This window comes from Caloenas nicobarica, chromosome Z (assembly GCF_036013445.1).
Source record: "Caloenas nicobarica isolate bCalNic1 chromosome Z, bCalNic1.hap1, whole genome shotgun sequence".
In the NCBI taxonomy this organism is placed as follows: Eukaryota; Metazoa; Chordata; class Aves; order Columbiformes; family Columbidae; genus Caloenas; species Caloenas nicobarica.
Genome location: NC_088284.1, coordinates 93,001,007 through 93,027,431, shown reverse-complemented (window position 1 = coordinate 93,027,431; position 26,425 = coordinate 93,001,007). Strand labels below are relative to the sequence as shown.

The following is a 26,425-nucleotide window of genomic DNA, read 5'->3' as shown; positions in this document are numbered from 1 at the left end:
TCCAGGTAGATGATTCTAGATAAGGAATGTTGTATCTACAGATAAGGAATGTTGTATCTACACTGAGAGTGCCTGTGCTTTGTGCTGCCTTTTTTCTCTGTCAAGACTGCTGAGCAGCACTGCAGTTTCTGTGCTGGTGCCACACTGGGGTAGGATGGAGGTTGGTTTGTTTAGCCGTGTTCTTCAAACAAACAAGCAGCAGACAGCTGGTGGTATGCAGAAGCTGTGAACCCGAATGAGGGTCAGGCTGGTGAGGAGGAGCCTGAATGTGCTCCTTGTCCCTTCTGGTTGATTCACCAAATTGGTGACTTGATAAAAGCCTTATCTTTACAGTCAAGGAACAGGAGAAATTAATATAGATTTTTTTTTTTAATGCTTTTTGGACATGTCCAAAATGGTTAATCGGCAAACATACAGGTTTGCTTCCCTTTATGCACTCTTGTCTGTTTTGTTTTGTTGCTCCTGAGGTGCTAGACATCCTGTTGGCATCATGGGAAGGTGTTCAGTGCCTTGGAAATTCAGCCCATTGCAGGTCAGCTCTTATTTCAGCTCTTCAGCTGAGGCAGCTACTGTGGACTTTGATATCACACAACTGGAAGATGGTGGTTGCCATGGGACCATCGAGTGTGATCCAGTTACATAAGGATGGACAAACAGAGCAGCCCCAAATAAATTCTATTTAATGCTTCAAAAGACTGTATTTGTCATCACAGAGAACTTGATGTTATTGTAGGAAGAAAAATGTGAATGGAAACAGATCTCTGTAAGAAGATGCTAAGTAGCCCAAAATAGGAAATTCTGCTTTTAAACAAAAAAGACACCTACTACACTAACAGCCCTCTGGCTTCAGGACATATATAGAAATTTCAAAGGAAAATACAGTATTTAAGGGGACAATGGATACGTGAGAATTACCACACACTAGAAGTTAGAAAGTAAGTTAGAGAATTAACTCTGCATATTTTCTACTGCTGAAGTGTGTTAGGAAACAAATAATTCCAGTTACTTAATGGAGATAATAAAATAGTTCATGCAAGAAAAGTAGAAATATTTGTTAATACTGTTCCATATTTCAGAAGGTGCAGAATGTGATACCATGAGTGCCATTCCAACAGAGAATTAAATCCATCTTAATGAACAGGATTTATTACCTTCTAGGGATAGACATATGTAAATCAGCAGCGCTATGACCCGATTGTTGTAAAGAGCTTGCTGAAAGGTCTGCAGGCCTGCAGATAGCTTTTTCTAACTGTTGGTATTGAGTATCTTAAAACGAACTTCGATGGAGTAGACATGGAAAAAGGGTAGGTGACTGATCTAACCACATTCCAGCTATCTTGACATTAATCCTCATCAAAGTGTTGGAAAAGCTAATGCAACACTCAATGGATAGAACATCAGACAGACTAATATCTGTCGGTCCCGCTTCAAGGGAAACATGTCTTAGCAAATATGGTGACGCGCTGGATACTGAAGCTTTACTTGAGAGGGGGAGCTGCTTGAGATGTAGTAAAACTGTCTTCAAAAGGCACCTGATGCAGGGGCAGGGAGACAGTCCAGCCCTGTGGTCCCCTGCTGCTCCCTGGCTCCGTCCAGGTGCCACCTGTAGTTCCCTTTCTCCGCAACAGCAGAGGCAGCTGGTCAGGACTTGGACATACCCCTTTGGGACTCCTGTCCTGACATGTTAGTGATATGTGATATTGCACAAGTAAACTAATTAAGAACTGAGTAACTGATGTTTAAAAGTTAGTCATTGACGGTGAATCATTATCAAATGAGAATGCTTCTAGAAATGTGTTTTAAGGATTGAGGTGAGGCCAGATTCCATTGAACGTTTTCATCAAGTACCCAGAGACGGGCAGGATCTGTACTGGTAGAGCTGGCAGGCCATGTCATGCTAGGCAGCATGGTAGGCAAGGACAAGGCAGCTTCTACGGAGAAATCTGGGTATCCTGGGGAGCTGCATCAATCATAAGTGTATTTAACATAGTCTGATGCAAGATCATGGGGCCTGCAGGTGTTGTATTTCAACATAGCAACAGAACGGGAGCTTGAGGAGAAGACTGCTTGGGGATACAGTGAGTAACCAACTGGACATGACAGCCCTGGCAGGGCAGCAAAGCTGGATAAGTTTGGGAGTGTAAGTAGGAGGGGCAATGGGCAAAAGAAGGTGAATTGTGTATGGTTCTGTGGTCCTGAGCAGCCTGCTGAAAACGTGAGTTTGAAGGAGAGTCAGAGGAGATACTTGAAAACTGAGTGGTGTTTAGGTACCACAAGGAGAGCCTGAAAAAGCTCATTCTTTTGCTGCATCTGTTATTTCTTGATAGATAAATGGGAGTGACTCGAGAACTGGTGGGAAGCACCTTCTGAGGGAGAGGATGGTGGAGGCTAAAAGGCCAAGAGAAACAGGTGTAACAGAACCAGTGGCTGGGAGCTGAAATCAGACAATTAGAAGTAAGGCATGCATTCGTAATAGTGAGAAAGCGTAAGCGCTAGAACAAATAAATGACAAAGGAAAGTGGTGGATTCCACCCAAAATGTTCCCAGGGCTGACAGCTTTTCTGGAAGCGTTGTATTAGGCAAACAAAGGTTTGGCTTGCAATTACATATAGTCCTCTGGGCTAAATACAGGAATAATTGAGTATAGTGGTCTGTGGTGTCCCTCTGGCTTCATTAATTCATAAACGGAACTTTATAAACCTGCAAAACAAAATGTTCTTCATATGCTGAATAAGTAAGCACCAGCTGGCCTCTCTGTTAGAAAGTAGGTATTGGATATGTATGCACATATACATACATATGTACACGTGAGACATACGTGGATGGTGCCTCTTGGCATGAGATAGGTAGTTCCTCTGTTATATCTTTTGAGAGCAACAGAAGGAATTGGAGACCAGAAGTGGTTGCCAAGTTTCTTAACCTTGCAATAGGGTTCCTCATGGACTCAAACTGGGAAACACGGGTACATTGTCACTCTTATGCTAGGAAGCAATTCCCCTCTGCAGAGTGGATTTACTTGTGTGTAGCACTGTCTGAACTCTCTCTTCTCTCTCTGGAACTCATCTTTCCTGCATATAACCAGTTTTGGAGTCCGTGCTGCTCTTATGTTGCAAAGTAGTAGCTTAGATCTTTCTGTTCCTCTTCTTGAAGGCGCATCTGAAGAAATGACAAGGAAAAGTAGAATGGAATAAGTGCAATGGGAGGCTCACAAGCAATGAGTTTATAAGCAACATTTTTTTGTGTGGTTTTATTTTTTTTTTAATGCGTGTCGTGGTGGTGTTTTTTCTTGTTATAGTGGACAGTTAACCTCCGGAACTTGCTGCTGCTTGATACCATTACGGGTAAGAATTAACATGACTTTAGGAAGGATTAGTCACCTCAGGGAATGAAATTATGTGGTTTCATATAAATCTATAAAACCTCTTGTTCTAGGGTTTGAAAACATTTTGTGACAATGAGGTCTAATATAGTGGGCAGGTTATTCTATAATCATTTACTAGGAAACTTTTGCTGTAACATCTGTTTCTAGCCACTTTCAACAACAGGAACTGGTGATTCAGAAGTCTGTTTCTAAATTTAATATGAGAAGGAGCGTGGTGCTTGCTGAAGGAACACTGGGGGTGTGTGTAAGCAGGGGAGGTGGTGATAAAGGCAGAACGCACCCTGCGCGCTACAATGTGCTTCTGATTGCAGGGCATACGTGCTGATACACAAACAGAATATACATGGATCAGAGTAACAAACTGGTTTTCAGCATTCAGCTTTTCAGTCATCATACTTGTACAGTGTCCATCCATTGTACTTAAAGTAATTGCTCTGCAGAGAAAATGCACAGTCTTTACTTGAGGATTGATGTCTTCAGAAGTGGAGAGAGGAATGGAATAGAGCAAGGAGACTTAAGATGTAGAAGGAAGAAGGCCTAGCTGTGATTTTTGGTAAGCAAAAGTCTCCAATGTCCTTTATTACGTACCTCCTGACACTTGCTTTGGAGAAAGCTTCTCTCTGTTCTTAAATTAGGACTTACAAATGTTTTGATCTTCATTACTTCATCTTTTTTTCTTTTTATTTTTTTTTCTTTCCCTTTTTTTCCCTCCTAAGGTTACACGCAGGCACACAGGGGCACACCTACAACTTTATTTATGTGTGACAATTGCATCTGGTAGATGGTAATGGCCAGAAACTGTTGACGAGGAGGTAGAGGTACAGGCATAATGAGTGCGAGGGCTGTTTCACTGCTGCTTCCCTTTCATGGTCTCCAGGCACCAGGAGTAGCTGCTCAGCCTTGTTGTCATTGTCTACTTAAGTATGTTCCTGAGATGTTACTTGGACAGCAGAGAGCTCTTCTGTCTGTGTCCACACAGAAGCACATGTACATGGTCAAAGACAACCAGTCAGCTCCTGGATGTATCTTGTGACCCACGTCTTTGCACTGTCCAAGAGCCTTGGTGGCAAGGAATCCTCAAAAGTGCAGAGAGAAGGAGGGAAGTCTTAAAACAAGGATATCAGAGGAATGGTAATTCAATGGAAGTTTTAAAACTTGAGCAAATGCAAAAGATCAAACATCTTAGCATCTCTGTAGGTGGGAATGGTTATGTTAGGGTCATGCCATTCATGGTCCAGGAATGAGACCAGTGAGTGGACTTCCTTTGAAGCTCTGTGCAAGGGTAAAAGGAACAGCTCTGTCCTGCCTCCCTCTGCTGCCTGTCTAGCTTCATACAGCACTGATCTGGCAAAGCATCAGGTATGGATACTGGACTTTTGAACAGAGGAAAAATTATGTTAAAGTCATAGATGCTATGAATTAGCTCTTAAGAGCTGCATCCAGAAGTACAGTTTGTAAGTGTGATATTTTGTGGCTTTTGTATGAATGCCATGTTTTTCCCTGCATGCAGTCATTCCAACACAAGTTAAAGTCTTTGTAGAAAAAGCTAAATGTTTTAGAATCTTGAGTCTGAAATACAGATGATATACTGAGGCAAAAGACTCCCATGGGATTTTTTTTTTTTAATGAGATGGATTTTATTTGTTAAATGAGTTTTCAGTAGTTCTTCAGTACATGCCATTGTGTTGCTTCTGTGTTGCCTTACAGTGTCACTGGTCTGATGTGGACTGTGATGACTGAATAAATTGCATCGTTTGCTAACTGTGGAAAGATGGTTGATCTGTAAGATGCATTTGTGTGCATGTGCATTTTGTAATGTAATTGTAAGTCATAAATTAAAGATATTCAGTTAATGCCAAATATGAGCTGCAGTCACAGCTCTTGGTGTTCTTGTCTGCTTGCAGGAGTTGCAAGAGTTAAAGGGGATCATAGAGGAAACTGAAGCTGCTTTTGTACTTTGGAGAGGGGGGAAAGTAATGAAATAAGTTATGTAGTCTAAGACATCTTGAAAATTGAGACTTTTAAGTGGTCTTTGGGCTTCTACCAAGGACTGTGCTGCTGGCATTTTGGTTTTGTGCATTAGAGGAAAGAAAACACAAGAAATCTCTTGGTTTTCATCTATAGATAAAAAACTGCACTTTGCTGCTATGTTTTGGCCATATTGAGTTTTGGCATGGCTGTGGTAATTTATAGTTTTATATCCTGTGGGTTTTCAGTGACTTAAATTACTAAGAAGAGAGAGTTTGTCCCGTTGTGATTGGAGAGATGGTGTTATAGTTGACAGGGGACCCTGTCTAGGAGGTGGAGGATCTGACCTGTGGTCTGTTGTGGCTTTGACAGTGACAGCTGTCTCCAAGGAGGACTGGAGAAAACTATAGTAGCTGGCTGTGGTGACATAACCTGGTCAGCTGTTGCTTGCTGACCTTTGCCTTGGGCTATAGAGGTGTAGAACTCTAACCTGGAAAGTTTTAACATTTTGTGTTAATCTGCTTATGCTTTTGCTCATTTTTAATAAACTTTCAATTTAAACCTGTGTTATAGTGAGGAGGTAGAAGGATCTATATTCAGATCTCTGTTCAAATTGCAACTATTCACAAACAGCAGCTCAGAAGCAAGAAATCATTTTCTGTAACTGGATAATTTCAAGTGTGCCATCATCACACAATTTATTTTATTTTCTACCTGAAGGCAGTAAAGATTCCCTAATAAATGAGTCATAATATCACTATTGCTCTTATTTATGTAACCTGAGATGCTCTTATTTATATAACTTGAGATCTTGTAGTCTAAGCCTGTTGGCCTTTACCTCCATCAGTGCTTTAGTTTTTTTTGTGGTGGTTTTGTTTCTATTTTAAAGCCGATTCATGATTACTCATTTTGTTTGGTGGGGGTTTTTTTTACATATACAGCCCTTTGTATCTTCTCCCTTTAGGGATGGAAGTAAAGCTTCGCTAAAGCTCACTTCCCTTGACAAAACAAGTATTGATGAATATGGCCAGCTTCAGCAAGCAAGTCTATGTAGAGCACTAAGAAGCGTTATCCCCAGAGTAACTGTATGTGGAAACCTTGGCTACATTCCCTGAGGAAGAGCTCCGATAACTGGAGAGAAATAGTTTTATTTGTGAATTGTACACCCACGTGGAAACAGCAAAATTTCTTGCTAACTTTTATCCTTCAATGGTATCTTTGTTAAATCATATTTCAGAATAGAGTCACACTGAGGAATAATTCCAACACACTGCTAATGCTTGCAGACTTTTTAGGATGTCTTTACTTTGTGACTTTTCCTGTGGTTGAAGCGTTGCTAATGTAAAAGATAAAACGAGATTTATTCCTGTTTCTAGCCTACGGCATAGACCTAAAAGTTCTTCCTTTTATATCTGGTCAGGCTTGAAACTTTGCCTCCCTCAAACACTCTGCCATGTTGTACAATATGAAATCTGATGCAATTCAACTGAATTTTTGGGCGGTAGTCTTTTTGAGACAGGGTTACACAATGCATAATGCAGTAAGGCTTTGATATAAAGTAGGAAATTGAACCTTTTATGCAATATGAATATAAAGTGCTAGCAGGGTTGAGCTCTTTGTCCAAAAATCACTTTGAATACGAAGGAACTCTGACCAAGACCCAGGAGCTGAGCACTACACAAGGAGCATATAGGGCATACAATGCAAGTATTGTGAAAGGTAGTGGCATCCGATGCATGGCATGATGAGACAGAGGATGGCTGTAATGAGTCAGGAGCAGGATTGCCATTGTGGTCTGTCATACAAAGGCTGTTTTAACCCAACAGTAGCTCTGCCACTCGTAGCAGAGCAAGCAGCACAATAAGCGTTTAGCCCCATTTTGGGGCAAGGCTGCAACTTCCCATCAAGTCTAAAGAACACTGTCTGTCTGCTATTGTACTGGCTCTTCCTTTTCTCAGCTTCAAACCCCAAAATAACAGCCATATCGCGCGTGCTTGTGTGTGGTGAGCAAGGATCCAACTTTGATATTTCTGCAAACCCGTTGTGATCCAGGGCTGCTTCACTGTCAACATGGACGTGGCTGTGTCCATGTGCCAGAACTTGCAGCTGACAGCAGTAGCACATCACCTGCCTTCTTCAAGTCACCATTTCGGGTCTGTCCCACAAGGTCCATTGGTGCTATATGTGGATATCCCAAGCTTTGCAATGGAGATGGAGAACGGTCCTTCACTTTGGCTTCCTAAAGCAATAGACTATTCTTGGGAAACTGAAACCAGTGAAGGCTTAAAGGAATAATTTTTGTTAATCCAAAGGCACTCAGTGGTTTTATATCTAAGAGAAAGGGTTTTTATTCTTAGCCTTTGAGAAACTTGAAATGGAGATTAGAATTGCTGTTTAGCGTAAAAGGGAACAAAAACTATCATAGAGTTCTGGACCTTGGTAACACTTTTCTCATCTAAAAAAAAATGTACTCGAGGCATAACTTGGCACACAAAATTCCTGGTCAAAGGCTGTTACAAAGCTTTGCAATAAATGAAATGGATGGTTTCATTCATGTTTTGGTCTGGCTATGACAAATCTTGAACTCTTTTAACTGATGGTTTATGGGAATGTAGTCATATGTATATTATTGCTGTACACCCACAGGCAGAGGCAGTAGTCCAAGTGTGCAGATGAGATAACAGCAACATATAAATAAAGCGTTTGGCCAGTTGTGCTAATGTTCTTGCCTAGATCCTTGTTAAAATAGTGCCAGTCAAACTTATGAACAGATCTGGTGTATCAAAGTTTACTCGTATTCGGCTGTGACAGGATATGGGTCACCGTGTGGGCAGTTTGTGGCCATTTTGTGTTTTTGTTTTTTGTTGAGTCAACAACTTGAAATGTAAACTGAGAGCCGGAGTAATCCCCGCTGTCCCCTGATAGCTGCAGGTTGCTCTGGGCTTTGCTGTTCCAGAGAGGGGTGTCTGCAGGCCCATGGGCTGTGCCACCTGATCCCTCAGGAGTGTGAACAGGTCTCTGCATGCCTGGGGGGAGCAACACTGGTTGTCCAGCCTCCCACCACCACCACTGCACCGGACTTGGTGTTTTCTGGTGCCGCTACAAGATAAAAGCAACATTTGCTCCATTGTTCCTGCTTCGTGTAAGTAAGTAGGTGATGCCATGTCCATCACACGTGCTTATAGAAATACTGCTGGAAATTACGTTTAAAGAACAATTTGCCTTAGGACAAGTCCTGAGTCTCCACCTTGTTCTACACAGGACACCAGGGCAGCAAGGAGGGCTGGATTGCACCTCTTTCTGAAGGCCATGTGTTCTGCTCGATGGAAGGTGCAATGAGAGCCGGGACTGTGAGATCAGTGGTGAGGTACTTGCACAAGCTCAGACTTTCGATTTCCCCTGGGTTTTTTAAGTCTTAGCATGCTGGTAGAAGGGCTAGAAGAAGATTTAGAGGGAAGGGACCCCTCTCCCTGGTCAGTATGATGCTAATGCTGCGTTCTGAACTTGCCGTTCTCCCGCCTTTGCCCAGACCCTCCTGGGGACCTCCCTGGGGCCTGCTGGAGGATGTGAAAATCACCTGCTTTGGCTCTCTGTTGAAACAATGGCAACAACAAAACCTGACTGTTTTCCTCCACTTAGAGGGCAGCTCTCCTTTTACTTCCATAGCAGCCAGGGAGCGGCTATTATGCTGCTTTAAGCGATGAGTAACTTGCTGAAACAAGTTCAAATGGTGAGCACCCTGGGTAAGGGCGAGTGTTGCCTGCAGAATAAGAAAAGCTGCCTCTGGACTGACTTCCCCATTTGGCCATCGAGGCAGATGGCACGTTGGCTGTAAAAGTCAGACAGTGACACGGTGCATGTCTGCATGTCTGTGACGTGGCTGCCAAAAACATTATCGTGAGAGTGGGGAAGGCCGTAGTAATTATGGCAAGGCTGTAAGTGCTGGAGTGGGGGTGACATCTACCTGTAGATGAGATTGAATAAAACATCTTTCTATATTTTTGTTTATTGGAGTTGAAGTGACGCACATACTCAGAAAGCTTCATTGTTTGTTTTAAAACAGATTTGACTGGAAAGGAAAGCCTAACTGTCTTTTTTACTGGAAAGGGAGGTTTCGAGAGCTGTTATGTTTAGTGCCTTATTTTTGAGATAGAATCATCCTCAAACCAGTGGGAAAGAGTACAGCTAACTATATAGGAATGCTTTAACTGTAAACTGATTTATCTGGACGTAATGTTAAGCTTTTTCAAAGATAGTAGTGCATTAAAGTGTTAAAATTGATTATACTTTTAATCATGCCGCTATCCCACTTTTTCTGTCTTTTCTGGAAGCCTGATGGTTTTTGTTTTCTTGCTTTGAATTTTACAGCCACAAACATGCTTGTCATTGCCTAACAAATAATCACTTTTAAATTGTAAGCCTTCAGGGGCAAGGGTTGTCTGCCTGCTCGCTGCTGGAGAGCCCTCAGTGCAGAGGTTACAATTCCAGCTGGAGCGTTTGGGTCAAATCATAATATAAATTTAGCAATAGTAAATATTTAAATTGGAGGCTCTATGGATCTCTTGGTGCTGGTGGATGGCAGCAAGTAGTACAATTGAACCGTACTGAACCTTTTTGCAGGGCTGAAAGCTCGCTTGGTTAGAGCAGGAATGCTGCAGTCTTAGGGAACATAGCAAGTCTTTTGGAACATTCTTTCTGCTCTTAAGGCAACATTTTGAATGGGGTTTTGAGAAAATAAAGCATAAAAAGGAAGGAGGTGACCTGAACTCATCAGCAAAATTTCAAAACAACAGCCTCCAAAATACATGTTGTAGTGTAATTCCTTTTTGTGCTTAAGGACTGAGATTGAAGTACGCACCAAACAATTATGGGGCTAGATGGGCTAAGTAAATAGCTTACCTCTTACAGAAAGCAGCTTAAGTGTAGAAGAGGAAAAAGAACTACAGTAAACTTAAATCTCTTTGAGGATAAATGCTTCAGCTGCAGGCATTTTTCCTGGTATGACACCGCTGGAGATTCAGCTGTTGGAAGCTTGGCAGGAACGTTAATAAGTCATCCTGTATTGCCGATTGGAGTTCGTATGAGAAGTCATCGTTGTTGCCCATCTGGCAGGATGTCTGAAGCACAGGAGATCTCTTTGCTTGCTGAGGAGCAGGTGGGGTTGGGAGCAGGCTGGCTCTTGTGGGGCGTCTGTCTCCCAAGCGTGGGGGCCGACAGGAGGGCAGGAGGGGTATTGGAGGCTGCTTCACAGTTATCTCAAGTAGCTTCTGTGATACGGCTTTGCAGCTGGTTCTCGGCTTGAGCAAGCAAGTCTCCCCTCCTCCCTGGGGAGGAGAAAAGCTGTGTGACATTTAAGTAGGAGCGTAGTTTGACTGTTGTCCCATGAAGAGTTGGAGAGACTGTGTATTTGAAAACTGAGGGCACAGCCTATTTATTGAGTTGTAAAACTTGCCTCCTCCCCCCCCCCCTTTTTTTTAGATCAGGGCAGCTCTATGTTGGCATAGTGGGTAAAAGGAAAGGTGGAATTCAAGTGTGCTTTTTGATATCCTGATTCTCTGCTGCACTTGATGCACCTTCCTGCTGCTCTTGCCACGGAAGAGATCTTGGCAGAGATAGAGGAACTCCGATGTGTGAGTAGGAGGCTGGTGTTTACATGTAGATTCTTGTATTGCTGGGTGCTTTTTGGTGAGTTTTTGTGTGTTTGTGTCTAATTTGCTTTTGTTGTTTTAAGTTTTTAATTTAAGTATGACCTTTCCTAGATTGCTTTTAGCTAATGGATGTAATGGAAGTGTTGCTACAGGTACTTGAAAATACAGTAGCTCATATGTGCGCAAATCTTACGCATGAAACTTCTGTTTAATGTGTAACCCAGTGAGAGTCACTTGTGTTTGCTGTTCTGTCTGAAGAGATGAGCCAGCTCAGGTAGGGAACAATGGAGCTTGTTCTTTAGTTAAAGGAACTTTTTGTCTGCTCTTGGCTCTAGATCTCCATGAGGATGCTGTAAATGTTCCAGCGCAAGGTCACTGGCATGTCCATTAAAAATAAAGAAGTGTTCACTGAAAATAACTTACTTGAATTACTCAGTAAACCCGCTTCCATTCTGATGGGAATACAATTTAGAAATAAAGTAAACCTAGACTTTGGTACCATGACTTAGGGTGGAGAGGTCATTTTGCCCTTAGGAGGGGCTATTAAACCTACAGCAATATGAACTTCAGCGACGCTTTCTTTAGAAAGCACTGCTTCCTAGTCTTTAGGTATGTTTAGGGTGTGTAGCTAAAGGTACTAATATATCCTGTAATAAGATTTGTATCTTTACATTCTGTGGCTTAAAATCATCAAGCCAGCAGCTCTGTGCCAAGTTCAATTTCTTACTGCTTTTGAAGCTGCCCCAGTTCCAAGTGAATCCAGAACTAGATGAGACAGAGACTGGTGGCGTGTGTGGCTGTGGATCAGAAAGGAGTATTTTTCAGAGGAATCGCATGAATTGCTGCGTGCCACCTGAACCTGAGATCAAGCTATTTCAAATAACAAGCTTTGTAGCCATGTGGACTCATTTATGTAAAAGCAAATTTCAATAACATCTCAGAGTCTAAACCATTGTTCTGTTTTCAGATTCCTAAACGAAAAAAGAAATTTACTTTTGTTATTTTTTTTGTCTTTTTATCTTCCCAGGCTTTTAATTACTTTTTTTAAAAAAGTATCACTGGAGGTTTTTAGTGATAAAAAGCAGCCTCTAGGGAATAGAGTTACCAGATGTGCTTTTATTTTGGTCTAGTTTGCTTTTGTATCTTGATAAATTCCCAAAGTGCTCTGGTCAGTAGAAGGGCCAAATGTTTACTGTGTGCTGTGTACTTCTGATAGCAGCCGTGAAAACACTGCAGAAACATCACTGGCTAACAGATAGGGGAACAGCAGATTTTGAAATAGCAAAGGGATTAAATGTTGAACACCTGAGTGCAAACAGCTGTTTAGAGTTTCTTGGATGGTGTTAAGTTTTAATTCTTATGTCCATGTCAGCGCAGGTTAAATCAACCGCAGTAACTTTCAGCTATGTCTGTACTTGAGTAGAAGTGCTTGGTGTTAAACTGGGGTCTTGCACACCAAGTTAGGCTGACTTTTCAGGGTTACCAGTTTGGGTATGTTTTAGGAGTTCTGTGAAATGAGATATGAAGTGTTTGCTCGCTGTTTTTTGCTAGTCTGGCTAAGTAAAACAGAAAATGCTGTTGGAAATGTGATCACTCAGCCTTGGTGTCACTACTTCAATGACTGGTAATGTGCTGCCTCGGCTAGAAGGGGGTGTAACAGCAATGTCAGGTTTGGGGTGCATGTGCAGGGGTACACTGGAGCATGGCCTTTGTCTTCATCTGCAAGGGCTTTGTTACTCCGCTGCAGGATTTCTGTTGAGGCAGTTGTGCTTTGCAATATTCATGCTCTTCCTAAGAGAAATTGCCTGTCAAATGCCTGTGCATTCACGGACTATTACTTACAGATATGAAAAGTGTATGTTCAGTGTTTACCCCTGCTGGGGTCTAGCCTCACTACTCATGACTCTTAGTTTCTTGCCTCCTGCCTTGCTAGGTGGTTTGTTTTATAGTGGTAAAATCACCTGTGGCTAACAGACTTGAACTGTAACACATTTAGTTGTAATACTGAGCCCTACCAGCTACAAAGACCTGTGAAGAGGGGTGCTCAAGGACCACTGTCCTCTTCACTCTTGTTTCCTTCTCCTGTCTCTTCTGTCACGCCCTTCGTGGTCTCTGATGCCACCAACCTGCGTGAAGTGAGGACGGAGCACAGTGATGCTGAACATTCAGCTTAGGATCTCACTGAGTTTTTCAAGGTCAAAAACTGGCAGGTCACTTTCTGAGAGATACTGAGTGCCTGCGCTGCACCCTGAAGCCTGGGGATAAGTGTGAACAAAACCTGCAGCACGTACTCTTGGGCAAAGCAGCCATCCCTCTCCCAAGGGCATGGCTCGGGAGTACTGCAGGAACCAAAGGGACAAGTTGTTTATTTTCTATGCTCTGTGGACACAGAACTCGTATGTGGCAAACACAGACCTAATTGTGTTCATAATTTTCGGGTGCTTTGGGGAGCCAATAGAAATACAACATTGGGCTCCTGTCTTGAGTATCATCCTTACCCAGACCTCTCTGGTCACTTACAGCAAGGCAAGAATAAGGTATGATTCCAGAGTTTATTGTTAGGGAAGTTATGGCCACTAGTATGCTTTTAAAATACCACATTGATTATAAAACCATCTGTGTAGGAGTGGTGTATAGCACTAGACCTTCAAAGAGCTGGTATACAAGGAAGATTCAGTGTAAAAACTTCAATAGCAGGATCCAGAAGTAGGTTAGAGTGTTTATACAATCTGGAAAAGACCAGTTTTGAAGGGCAGAAATTTTTAAGATTTAAAAAAAGAAAAAAGTTTGTTATAGATTTAATTTTTGTAAATGGGTACTGATTTGACATTGATTATAGAAAGCAATAATCTTATTTTTGTCTCCAACTTACTGAAGCCTAATAATTCCGTATGCAGTCTGAGAGAAACTAGATTTTTATACTTTTTTTGTTTACTGAATTACTGTCAGGTTAATGTTCTTCATAAAAATGATGATTGCCTCGTTGGGGAATTTATTTACAGTCTATATCAGAGATTATATATTCCCTTTAAGGGAAAGTCCAAAATTATAGCTGTGCAGTTTGGGCAGTGAAGCAAGCGAGTTGAGGAGATGGGTTAGTTGTGGGGTCTTTTGGTTGGTGGGGTTTTTTTGTGGTGTTTTGGGGTTTTTCCCCCCCCTCAAATAATGAATGTATGAGTGGTTCTAATCAATACTCCTTAATCATGTAAGCATGTTATCAAATAACAGCATATTTTTCCATATATATTTATGTGATGAGATTTAGTTATAATTAAAAGCTATTGTGGAACTCCTGTTCCTTAGTTGGAATGTTGTTTTCTCTGTAGAAAATCTCCTTCAGCTTTGTGTTTGTTGCTTTCTCTTACTCAGTTATCATCCATTATGCCCACAGAACATCTTGTGCACACAGTCTCTAAAATACTATCTTCAGGGTGACATGCAATTAATTTTAAGAAAGTCAAATCATACAGGTAAATATTTCATCCTATAGAAATTTGCTTAGCCTGGAATACCAAATAGGCTGAACCAATAACAATTTGCTCAGTCAAGGGGTAGGCAAACAAAAATAAAGCAAATCAGATCTCGCAGATTGATCTAAAACTGGTAGGTTTGGTCACAGTCAGATGTTTAGAAAAGAAATAGTGCGTGGGAATGCTTGTCATTCTAATTTGGTGGAAAAATTAATGGAAATATTTTTCCATGCAGGTTCTTATGTTAAATCTGTTTTTGATCTTCCTGAGACATAAGAACTAATCAGGGTGTATTCGATACCGGAAGCCATAACGTAGTCCTTGTGTTCTGGTCTAAGTTCTGCAGTACCTTCCATCGCTGAAGAAGCAGCAAATCATTTCACGTAGTAGAGAAACACTATAAAACCACGCATTTAAAAATACCAATGTTTTATTTTGTTGTGGAATGCTTCCTGGGCTTTTCAGGCAATAGGGGCACTCAGTGCACAAATCCATGTTTAGCTGAATTTGGGGGTTTGATTTGCGAGATGCTTGAGAAGTTGTAGTCACTGTTGTACCTAAAACTGGTTTTGTAACTTGAGTCAGGTCAGGTAAAGCAAAGCACAATAAACCCCCATGGAATGAAGCAGCAGAGAGTTAATTCCTCTCTTTCCAACAGGCTGCTGCAGCTGCCCAGAGGCAGCGCCTCAGCCAACACACTAGGAGCTGCAAACTAGGCTAGGAACAGTTGTAATATTCCAAGCTCCAGTAGCAGGGACAGTTTATCTCTGTTACCAGATCCCAAAGCCTACTGGTGTTTTGGTTAAACCTCCTTCAGTTTGTTTTAAATTTCTCTTAATCTCAGAAACTGAATAACCAATGCAGGTTATGACTGTGTCTGTATACTCAGAATGCATAAATGCATTCATAGGCTCTTTTCTGAATGTCTTTATGCATTATTTTACAAGGGCTCTGGGGCTCCTTACACTTGGTTCTGTGGGGAGGAAAAAAAGAAAAAAAAGGATGGTACCATATTTTGATCTTTGCAGATTATCTGTGGAACAACCAATAGTCACAGCATCCTAGCTAAGGGGAATCTCATGATCCTTTCTTATCACATTAAGGTCTAATTGCCTGCCTTAATAGGACATTGCAGAAGTAGAAAAACAAAGGAAGTAGAAATGGTTGGTAGAAAGAGAGAGTAAAATATACAGCGGAAATAAATGTAAACCTATGATCTCTTGATCAAAAGCAAGCTAGAAAAGCCTTTTAGTTATGGGAAATATTTTCTTCTCCTCAATTTCCTGTGGGAAGGGAGAAAACAATTTTGTTCATGGTAGCACTCTTTCTTTTCAAACTAGAAATGTTGTTTGGTTTGTTGTGTGTGGAGTGGTGGTGGTGGTGTTTAATTCCTGACCAGTTGTAGTGACAAGGCTAACTCAGGAATCATTTTGTTTCCTGAAACAAAGTGGCTTTGTTCGAAGTCTTGAGAACGTGGAAGTAAAACAAGAGGTTCATGTGCTACAGTTCTGGTTTTATTTGTTTGTTCTAATTTTGAATTTGCTTTAACTTTAAATATGCTTTTAAAACAGGAGGGCCAGTGAATTACAGGGGCAGACAGATGAAGTTTTTATCAGTAAGTACAGGAAGAAGTAGGATGTAAATAAACATCAGTGACATACTGATCTGCTGCTTCCTTTTCCTCTAACTTCTGTATTTAAGCTAGAACGGTTTCTTAAGAAATAACTCAAATATGTCCACTTTGTATTTCAGCATTTATCCTGAAATATGTCAGAAAAATTCACCAGGTTAATTACATTCTGATCTATTTCTATTATAGCTTTCCGTTAAGACTAATGAAAGGATTATCATTGGGTAGGAAGTATGATCTATGAAATCACTTGTTACCCTTGCTGAGTTCATGTGGGCCTGTAGCTTAGAACAATTGTAGTGTCATTGTCAGGGTTTTTTTCTTTTTATATTCTGGTTTTATTCACTGGAACTTATATAGCTGCAAAATTTAAAAGAAAAAAAAGATTTGCTTTAGTTCTAGAGCTCCATATCACATTAGCAATGAAAAGGGAGGTAGTACTACGCTGCTTTCAGAACTCTTAAGTTTTCCCACCTAAAATCTTAGGAAATAGCAAGAAACAGTTGTGCTTAGAACAGTTGCATTTGTTCAGGATAAAGTTGTGGGGTTTTTTGGGGGTTTTTTTTGGTTTTTTTCCCCAGGAGAAAGAATGCAGCCAGTAGGTATCTGGAGGTAACGGGTAGAGCTGGGAGAGGTTAATGTTATCCTGGAGAGTCATCCGAATTACATAGCTGGAGACAAAGGGTTTGGGAGAAAAAAGGATTATTTGATAAAACTTAAAGGTCTTTGTTGTTTTGTGTAGCTGCGCAGCCCTAAATAGGCTGTAATAAGCAAGCTTTAATTAAAATCTAGGCTTATTAAAACTGGGCTATAATATGCTGTTTTAAAAAGGAGACTGTCCTGAAATTCCGTATTGGAAATTAAATATTATTTCTCTTCAAGAACCGCAGTTTTCTAGTTTGGGTCTAGATCTTGGTGTGTCAAAACCCCATGTTCTGCTGGCGCTCAAGGTCCATTTGGCGCCTTGCAAACCCTGAGAAGGGCTGAAAGAAATGCATGTTTTCACCATGAGAAATCTGATATTTTGGCTTTTCAGCTGCATAATACTTTGTTCTTTAGTTTGAGCTACCTAGTTGCAGACTTGTTTTGCATGGGGGTTGTGAGCAGAGCTTGCACTGGCCTTGAGGGGAGAAGAGCTGTGGTGGGGACTGCAGGCTCTGCCTGCCGGGCACAGACTGGCACTTACCTCTTCTTCTTGTTGGGTTTTTGCTACCGTGTCATCACAGCAGTTTATCGTGAAATCCAGTCTGGCAGCCTGAAAAGCAGATGAAAATACTGTCTGCTCCGAGGAATGTACTGGAGAGTAAGCTTTAAGGAGTTTAAATTTAACCTTGGAATAAAGAAAACCCCAAAATGTTACAACGTGGTAGTAGACCTCTTAATAGTTTCGCTAGCATCTGATTAGCATCTGCAAAAAGAAAATAAAAGTTAACTTTTATGGTTATTAGTTTAGTAAACTCAAACACCAATGCACGTAATGGTAGATTTAAGAGAGAAAGTATCACATTTATTTGCAGCTTGTCAGAATGTGCCCTATACTGTGTGTAGGTTTATAGTTTTTCTTTTTGGTTTTTAGAACTCAGAGCATTTAAATATTTTAGACATGTGAGGACAGAAACTTGTTTTCAGCTCCTGGAATTGATTTTTGCTATCTAGAAAAGGTCTGCCTCTCTTTTATGAGACACAGTGTTAGACAGTAATGCCACAGAGGGGTTTTTTGTGTTTTATAACTACTAATCTCTGCCAAAATAGTAGCTCTTCTGTGAGTATCAGTAACTTGAAAGAAAAGACATGTTCAGAGCAGTGAATGTAGTGCTTCTTGGTGTAAAAGCTCCTGTTACACCAGGCTGTCTACAGCCTCACAAAGAGGATTACACAGGCTCTGTTGTGTCTCCTAACCTTTTTTGAAACCATTTTGTGTGTCTGAGAGGGGTGATGTTCAGCTTTAGCTTTTTTTTATTGTTTATTCTAAGTCTCTAGCTGGAACCACTTTGTGCTCTCTCTTTTCCATTATTTCAGTTGCTTAGAGCAGCCATGTCCGCAGCACTTGGGTTTCAGTGCTTTATCCATGTGTTTTCACAGCAGATGCAGAAAAATCACCTTCATTCTGTGAAAGGAGTTCTGCAGGTTGTGCCGCAAACTGTGATGAAGTAACTTCCCACGTAATTAGCCAGGTCAGAGCTGAGGGAAAGGCCAGCCCCAGAGGAACAAGAGCAGCAGCGACCTGTGTGTGTTACAGCCGATATCTCATTCCTCCTTCCCACCCTGCCTGACGCTTCGCCCTGTACATGGCACAGCCCTGGAGTAAGCACGTGTGGCTTGTCCTTGCTACACATTCAGCTCCACGTTCTCCTGTTGGACTATTGCACTAGTAACCCAGCGGAGGACAATTTCTTGTGGCTGCCAAGGTGGGTGTCTCACAGTGAAAACAGCCTGGAGATCTGTGAGAGCATCCCTTCCAAATAGCTTCCAAGAAAGGAAAAAAAAAAAAAAAATCCATGCAGGGAAAAAAAAACCAACCAAACCTCTGCTGCTGTTTTGTGGTTCTCCTGTCCTGGGCAGGTGGCAGTTGTGCCTTAGGAGTTAGGAGGGTCCTTTTCTATCTGTCTGTTCACATTTGTACAAATGACTAATGCTCTTCTTTTGCACATGGTTGTTATTGAAATGTCAAAGGTAGCAATTCTAGGGCGAGCAGTCATGCTGTGACTCAGGCTAGGTAAGCACTGGGAGACGTTAAAGAAAGTGGGAGTTGGTGGCTAACTGCAAGTACGGCACTGGGAGGTTTGATAGCTGTGGGCCGTGTTACTGGTCTGTGTCCCCCAGCAGTTCTGTGGCAGCTGCAGCCCTGGCGAAGGGCTGAGGGACCAGGCTGCTGGGAGGAGGCTCTTGTGCAAGAACCCAACAACTGGTGCTGCTGATGAGGGAAGAGTATTTGACATTCATTTGCCCACAGAAAAATAAAGAGTGAGCAGGCTGGAAGTTCCTTCTCCTATTCCCTGAGGAACTGAGCCTTAACTTTTACATTTTGGTGACTGTGCAAAGAGCACCGAGGGAGATGAGTGCTGCAGTGAGATAAAGCCCTGTCCTCTCTGGCTGTCTTCACCCCATCCCAGGCTCAGAACAGTACTGGTACAATCTCCTGGGAGGAGAGCGTGGGAGGCCAGGGGCCGGATCCCTCCCTGTGGTGCAGGAGATGCTTTCATCGTGAGCTCCACGCTCTGTATCGCGACCGCTGGCCTTCCCCTCAGCCTGGGATCGCGGGGGCTGCTCGTGCTGGCGCGGGGAAGGAGAGGGGCTAATGTGTGCCTCTGACCATATAGGCAGTAGCTGATATTTGAGTTCTGCGTATAGAAATGTCTGATATTTTCTTCAGGGGAATGTGGACTAGAAATAATCAAATTATTGTGTTGTATATTCATTGCCTGTGACACTGTCTGTTACGGTTTGTAAGGTGCAGGTCTGTACGAATTGGTATGCTACAAGTTAATAAATCAGATGCATCTCTATACTGTATGCTTTGATCTACTTGTGCTCTGCTGAGCCGTTCTCTCCCAGCCAAAGGGAGCCAGACCCTGTGTGATCATGTACATCCTGTCTCCTTCCCTGCTCCGTGTGTGCACACCAGCTGCATATTTTACTTTAGAAATGGCAAATTTGGGTCAGAAGTTCAGCAGTTAAAATGATGATTTTACCACATCCTGCTTGCACAGGAAGCTTATTTTTTAAAAAGCTGATAAGTCGATTCCCCTAGATTTTGTCAAAACAAAAAACAAAGCAAGCTATTCAAAGCTGCAAAGAGATTTGGACTCTCGCACTATCAGTTTGCCACTTTGTCTCACAGTGCACGTATTTAATTTAAAGTGAAGGCTTGCAGGCTGCTCCTGTGCTACCTGAACTAACCAGCTTCCTGGGATGACCAGGCTGTGGTGATAATCTGAAAAAATACTTTCACCATTATGTTAAGAAAGAATTATGGGGTATTTTTTCTTGGTTAGCTGGGTTGGATTTTTCTGAGGAAGGATTATTTCTTCATTAATTGGGGGGAAAAAATTATACAGTACCGTTAATAGGTGTAACTATTTCTTCACTGTAAAACATCCAAACACATTAAAACAGTTGTGCCAAATATTCACACAGTAACTGCAAACTTTCCCATGTGCCGTGGTACTTAAGGGAAAGAAGCCAATCAATCTGGTAAGCAATGTGGATGCTCAATAACAAGGAGTGGGAGACATTGACTCTTACAGTGTTAAATGAAAAGAAATAAGAGACATTGTTCATAATGTAACAAGAGGCATAAAATGTGCTATGCAAGTCATGAGCAAGGTGCAAAGAATTTAACAGATGCTATTTTATTTAAATGCAAGGTACTGCAAAATAATGTTAATGCTGGATTTCAGGCGTTTAGACTCAAGCAGTCATTTTTACAGAATCTGATTTTTATGCAGTGTAATCAATTGTTGCTATTCATGTTATTAATACATGTAAGCTACAGCACTTTGCCTTTCAGATATTTCAGTTGCACAGAGCAGGCTTTGGTGCTTATACTAGGAAGTCGCAAAGATACGTAAATGTCATTTGACCTGAAGTGAGAAGACTTCTGTTTTGTTACTAAAGTAATGTACCATTTCAGCACGTATCCTTTGAGAAAACTGTGAGTGGAATGATGGGCAGTGTGTGACAGGCAACAAAACAATGAAAATTGGAACCTTCTGAGGTTCTGTATATCATGGTGTGATTGTTATTAAATGGTGAAATAACCTGCTCATGAGTCAACAATACTGATTTTTGTCTTTGTTCTCTTGTAGGAATGTTTACCCTTGCAGAAGTTGCATCGCTTAATGACATCCAGCCAACTTATCGGATCTTGAAACCATGGTGGGATGTATTTATGGATTATCTAGCCGTTGTCATGCTAATGGTTGCTATTTTTGCTGGAACCATGCAGCTGACCAAAGACCAGGTGGTCTGTTTGCCAGTTTTGCAGTCTACTGTAAATTCAAAAGCACAACCCGGCACATCAGGGAAGGCTGACTTCACCACTGTTGAAACAACCACTGGTCAAGGAGAAGAAACGTCAATGAGAACGGTTTCCTTCGGAAGTGCCCCTACTGTAACACCTGATGTACCTCTGAGCAGAGCTACCTCTTCTCAGTACCAACCCACTGAATCAGGCCAGGAGCTGAAGAAGGAGCAAAAAGATTCTTTGGGCCGTAAAACAAATTTGGATTTTCAGCAATACGTGTTTATTAACCAGATGTGCTATCATTTGGCTCTTCCTTGGTATTCAAAGTATTTTCCCTATCTTGTTCTCATCCATACTATCATTCTAATAGTCAGTAGCAATTTTTGGTTCAAGTATCCCAAGACTTGCTCAAAAATTGAGCATTTTGTGTCTATATTAGGGAAGTGCTTTGAGTCCCCTTGGACTACAAAAGCATTGTCTGAAACGGCATGTGAGGACTCTGAGGAGAACAAACAGCGGTTAACTGGCGCCCAGTCCCTGCCCAAGTATGTTTCCACTAGCAGTGACGAAGGAAGCCCGAGTGCCAGCACTCCCATGATAACAAAGTCTGGCTTCAAATTTTCAGCTGACAAACCGATGATCGAGGTTCCCAGCGTTACTATTTTAGATAAGAAAGACGGTGAACAAGCCAAAGCGCTGTTTGAGAAAGTCCGTAAGTTCCGGGCTCACGTGGAGGACAGTGATCTGATTTACAAGCTCTATGTTGGCCAGACTGTCATCAAGACTGTCAAGTTCATATTTATTCTCTGCTATACTGCAAACTTTGTCAACACCATTAGTTTTGAACACATCTGCAACCCGAAAGTGGAACACCTGATTGGCTACACACAGTTTGAATGTACGCACAACATGGCTTACATGTTGAAGAAGCTGCTTATCAGCTATATTTCCCTTATCTGTGTCTATGGTTTTATCTGCCTCTACACACTTTTCTGGCTGTTCCGAATACCTTTAAAAGAGTATTCCTTTGAAAAGGTCAGAGAAGAGAGTAGCTTCAGTGATATACCCGATGTCAAAAATGATTTTGCTTTTCTCTTGCATATGGTAGATCAGTATGACCAGCTGTATTCTAAGCGATTTGGTGTCTTTTTGTCGGAGGTAAGTGAGAACAAACTACGGGAAATTAGTTTAAACCATGAATGGACTTTTGAAAAGCTGCGGCAACATGTTTCCCGCAATGCCCAGGACAAGCAAGAGTTGCACCTCTTCATGCTGTCGGGAGTCCCCGATGCAGTGTTTGATCTGACGGATCTGGATGTGTTGAAACTGGAGCTAATTCCTGAAGCGAAAATCCCACCGAAAATTTCCCAGATGACCAATCTTCAGGAGCTTCATCTGTGCCACTGCCCTGCGAAGGTTGAGCAGACTGCCTTCAGCTTCCTCCGGGACCACTTGAGATGCCTTCATGTGAAATTCACAGATGTTGCAGAAATTCCTGCATGGGTGTATTTGCTCAAAAACCTCCGTGAATTGTACTTGATAGGCAACTTGAACTCTGAAAACAATAAAATGATAGGGCTTGAATCTCTCAGAGAATTGAGACACCTTAAAATTCTCCATGTGAAGAGCAATTTGACCAAAATTCCCCCCAATATCACAGATGTGGCACCACATCTGACAAAACTAGTCATTCATAATGACGGCACTAAGCTTGTGGTACTCAATAGCCTTAAGAAAATGACTAATGTTGCGGAGTTGGAACTGCAGAACTGTGAACTGGAGAGAATTCCCCACGCCATCTTCAGCCTCTCTAACTTACAGGAACTGGATTTAAAGTCAAATAGCATACGCACAATTGAAGAAATCATCAGTTTCCAGCACTTAAAAAGATTGACTTGTTTAAAGCTGTGGCACAATAAAATAGTCAACATTCCTTCCTCCATTACCCACATAAAGAATTTGGAGTCTCTTTATCTTTCCAATAACAAACTCGAATCCTTACCAGCCGCAGTGTTCAGTTTACAGAAACTTAGGTGTTTAGATGTAAGCTACAACTCCATCGCATTGATTCCAGTGGAAATAGGTTTGCTTCAAAATCTGCAGCATTTTCACATCACAGGAAACAAAGTCGATGTTTTGCCAAAACAGTTGTTTAAATGTGTTAAATTGAGGACTTTGAGTCTGGGACAAAACTGCATTACCTCAATCCCAGATAAAGTTAGTCAACTGGTGCAGCTGACTCATCTGGAACTGAAGGGAAACTGCTTGGACCGTCTGCCAGCCACGCTGGGGCAGTGCCAGCTTCTCAGGAAAAGCGGGCTCGTGGTGGAAGATCACCTCTTTGATGCTTTGCCCTCGGAAGTTAAAGAGGTGTTGAATCAAGACACCAGCATTCCCTTTGCTAACGGGATTTAGGCTGAGGTGAAATGCTCCGGTAGCTGACTTCCGAACGGCAAATGCTGAAAAGTATGGCAACTGTGAAACCATGTGTTTTTAGAAAGCAGAATTCCTTGGAAAGCAGGACTATTAGCAGGATTAGAAGAGGTGTAACCGAGTGTTCAATGTTTGCAGTGTTTTAAAAGATTATTTCCAAAATTTTTGAGAGGATAAAAAAAACCTTAATCTCAATTCTTTTTTCCTTAAATTGTTTGTAACTTGGATGCTGCCGCTTTTGAATGTTTACAAATTCGCTTGCCTGCTTAAAGTAAATGATTAAATTGATGACCTTTTCTTACTATGCAAGTTATTCTTTAAGGTCTGGATTTACTTTAGTGCATTATAGGGGGGAAAAACCAAGGATAAGTGTTGTATGCGGTATGGTTCTAACAGCACTTGAAACACACGTTGGTGTGTTGTTAGTGTGCAGCCATCCTCAGCAAATGAAACCAGTTTGGCTGTGCTTTGAACTGCATCAGAACCACCATTTTCCTGCATCATGGTATGTGGTTTCCATCCGGCCAAGTGTGTTTGCCTTCATTCTTCATCCTCAAGGCCCCATGCTGTTGGGTGAGGTTTCTTCTGTGGTCCAGTGTGCTGCTGCTCCTCACCAGCAAAGACTGGTCCCATTCCCCCAGCTCGTCTCCCGCCCAGCTTCCGCAGCACTCCTCTGTCTCACGCAGCAGTGGGTGGTAGAAGGGAGAATACTGCCACTTGGCTTTCTAGTTGGGGATAGTTTTGATATTTGAACTGTTTTGCAAGGTGACTTCGAAAGCCATTAAACACCAAGTGACTTTACTGCTCATGTTTTGTTCCTCTTCGGAGTTTTCATCTGGGAAACTCAAGGCGTTTTATGAGTTGGTGATGGTTTTGTTTCACAGCCCTTACTTAGGAACTGGGATGTCTGCTCAGTTTTCTAGACTAATGACAGAGACATAAGAGTTACGATTTACCCAAATGTGATTTAGCTTTATTACCTATTGTGGTATATCTTCTACACCTGGACTTTAACCATAGGACCACCCTTCTCCCTCACCCCAGCCCAAGTAACTGGATGTTTTTGAACACTTCTGCACTGTTAGAAAACCCTAACTGTGTGCCAGATAAATCATCAAATGAAGGAAACGCAGACAGCAGTGAGCGTGGGATTTTTTTTTTGGTTGTTTTTTTTCGGTGGTGTTTTTTAACTGAGTTTGCATTGCCAGAACCATTAAAGAAATATAATCCATTAAATCTGCAAAATCATCAGTTGTAAATCTTGGCCATTTACATTCCATGTGTGCAGAAAAGAAGTACTATGCTGGGAGATGATTACATGATTACTCATGGTTTAAACACAATTCCCTATTGTAGTGTGGTCAGGACTGAACTAGTCTGTAGTTCAAGGGACTGTTCTTCTCACACAGAAATCCTCATGCACAGCAATTTCTACTGTAACTTCACCAGAGCTGCCCTGACTTACACCACTATGAACGAGGGGATAGTTTGGGCCTAGGGGCATTGAGCAGTCGGGAACATTTCAAATACTGCTCTTACAAATCTTGCACATTTTATTGTTAATCATTTACTGTTAGTCATGCTGGGAGGACTGTTCTCAGCTGTAGGTAGCAGTCTCTGAATACATACCTGCACCGTATGTTTATGTATGTCAGAAGACCAGTTTATGAATTGTGGTTTTCCCACTTCTTTTGGGGATACAGTCTGTTTTCCACTTGGTAGCAGGTAGTAAACTTGGGATGTTGACAGTTCTGCAACACCAAGTCGCAGGTTTGGCAGAATACTTGCAGTTACTGACCTGTCCTCCATTGGGAAGTTTAGCGCTAATCCTTAGAATATTTTTCTTAAGTAGAAGTTAAGGTTGCAGTGGATTTTTTTTTTTTTTAAGAAACTCTTTCATGTGTTTATTTTTAGCACATAGATCACTTTAAAATTGCTGGACTAGTGACTCTTTAGAAAAACAGTGGAAAATACTGTTCGTGTATGCTTCATATTTGCTCTTGAGTGTCACTTCAGCTTCCAAGAAATTGTGTGTAGGAGGAAGGAAGTGTTGGAGAATGAAAAAGTAATCAAAATATTTAGAAAATTAGTTCTATTTTTTTTTTCTTATTTTAGTAGTGGAGTTGTACAGAATGCGGCCGTGGATAGATCCAGCTTTTAAAAGCTTTTTTAGTGTTCCCAATTCTCCTACTGTCCCTATTGATGTTCAAAAAAATAAACCCATGTGCACTTCATATGAGTGTGGTATACATAAATTAGACCACTGTTTTGACTAGTTATTAGCCAATTGTACTTCTTTAGACAACTTCCTCAGAAATAGGTATTGTTAAAGTTAATTTCAGGCTTGTGATACTTGCTCAGCATAGACTCCATTCTTGTTTTCAGGAGAGCTTTCTCCAAGTGGGGAGGCACTGCCCATCATCCCCATGTCACCTCCCCTCAGTCCTTCCTCCTCTTCATGACTCTCTATAATGTTCCTGTTTCCTGCGCGTCAACTGACAGAGTCTTGCTTTAAAGTCTTGAAAGTTCATCTCTTTTCCATGTAAGGCATGTGAAATATATTTTGCATTTCTATTTGATTTAATAAATAAGATGTTTATATCTTCCTCTAATCTATTTTTTTAATGGGGGAAAAAGTGTGTTTGCATAGTAAAATCTCTGATTTCAAGTACCTTATGCTGTACTTGTCCTGTGGGGCCTATAATCTAAGAAGGAAGAGGTGTAAGTTGCTGGTCCTAGTAAGTCCTGTAGGTATGTTTTCTAACTAGAACACAGGACTTCATGATAGCTTTTTTTTGGTTGTGTGGTTTTGTGTTGTTTTTTTGTTGGTTTTGGTTTTGTGTGTCGTGCGTTTTTTTGTTTTGTTGGGTTTTTGGGGGGGGAGGTGGTGTTTTCGTTGTTTCGTTGTTTGTTTTCCATTTACATAAT

General features: G+C 41.5%; 1 protein-coding gene across 1 annotated transcript in view; it reads left to right on the top strand.

The window, feature by feature from the left end:
* Nucleotides 1-23,688, top strand: part of LRRC8D (leucine rich repeat containing 8 VRAC subunit D) — a 52,280-nt gene extending 28,592 nt beyond the window's left edge. Inside the window, exon 3 of the mRNA XM_065655946.1 lies at nt 20,907-23,688. Within this exon, the coding sequence (XP_065512018.1) occupies nt 20,909-23,479 (2,571 nt within the window). The 5' untranslated portion in view covers nt 20,907-20,908 and the 3' untranslated portion in view covers nt 23,480-23,688. The remainder of the gene's footprint in view (nt 1-20,906) is intronic.
* Nucleotides 23,689-26,425: the final 2,737 nt, after the last annotated feature.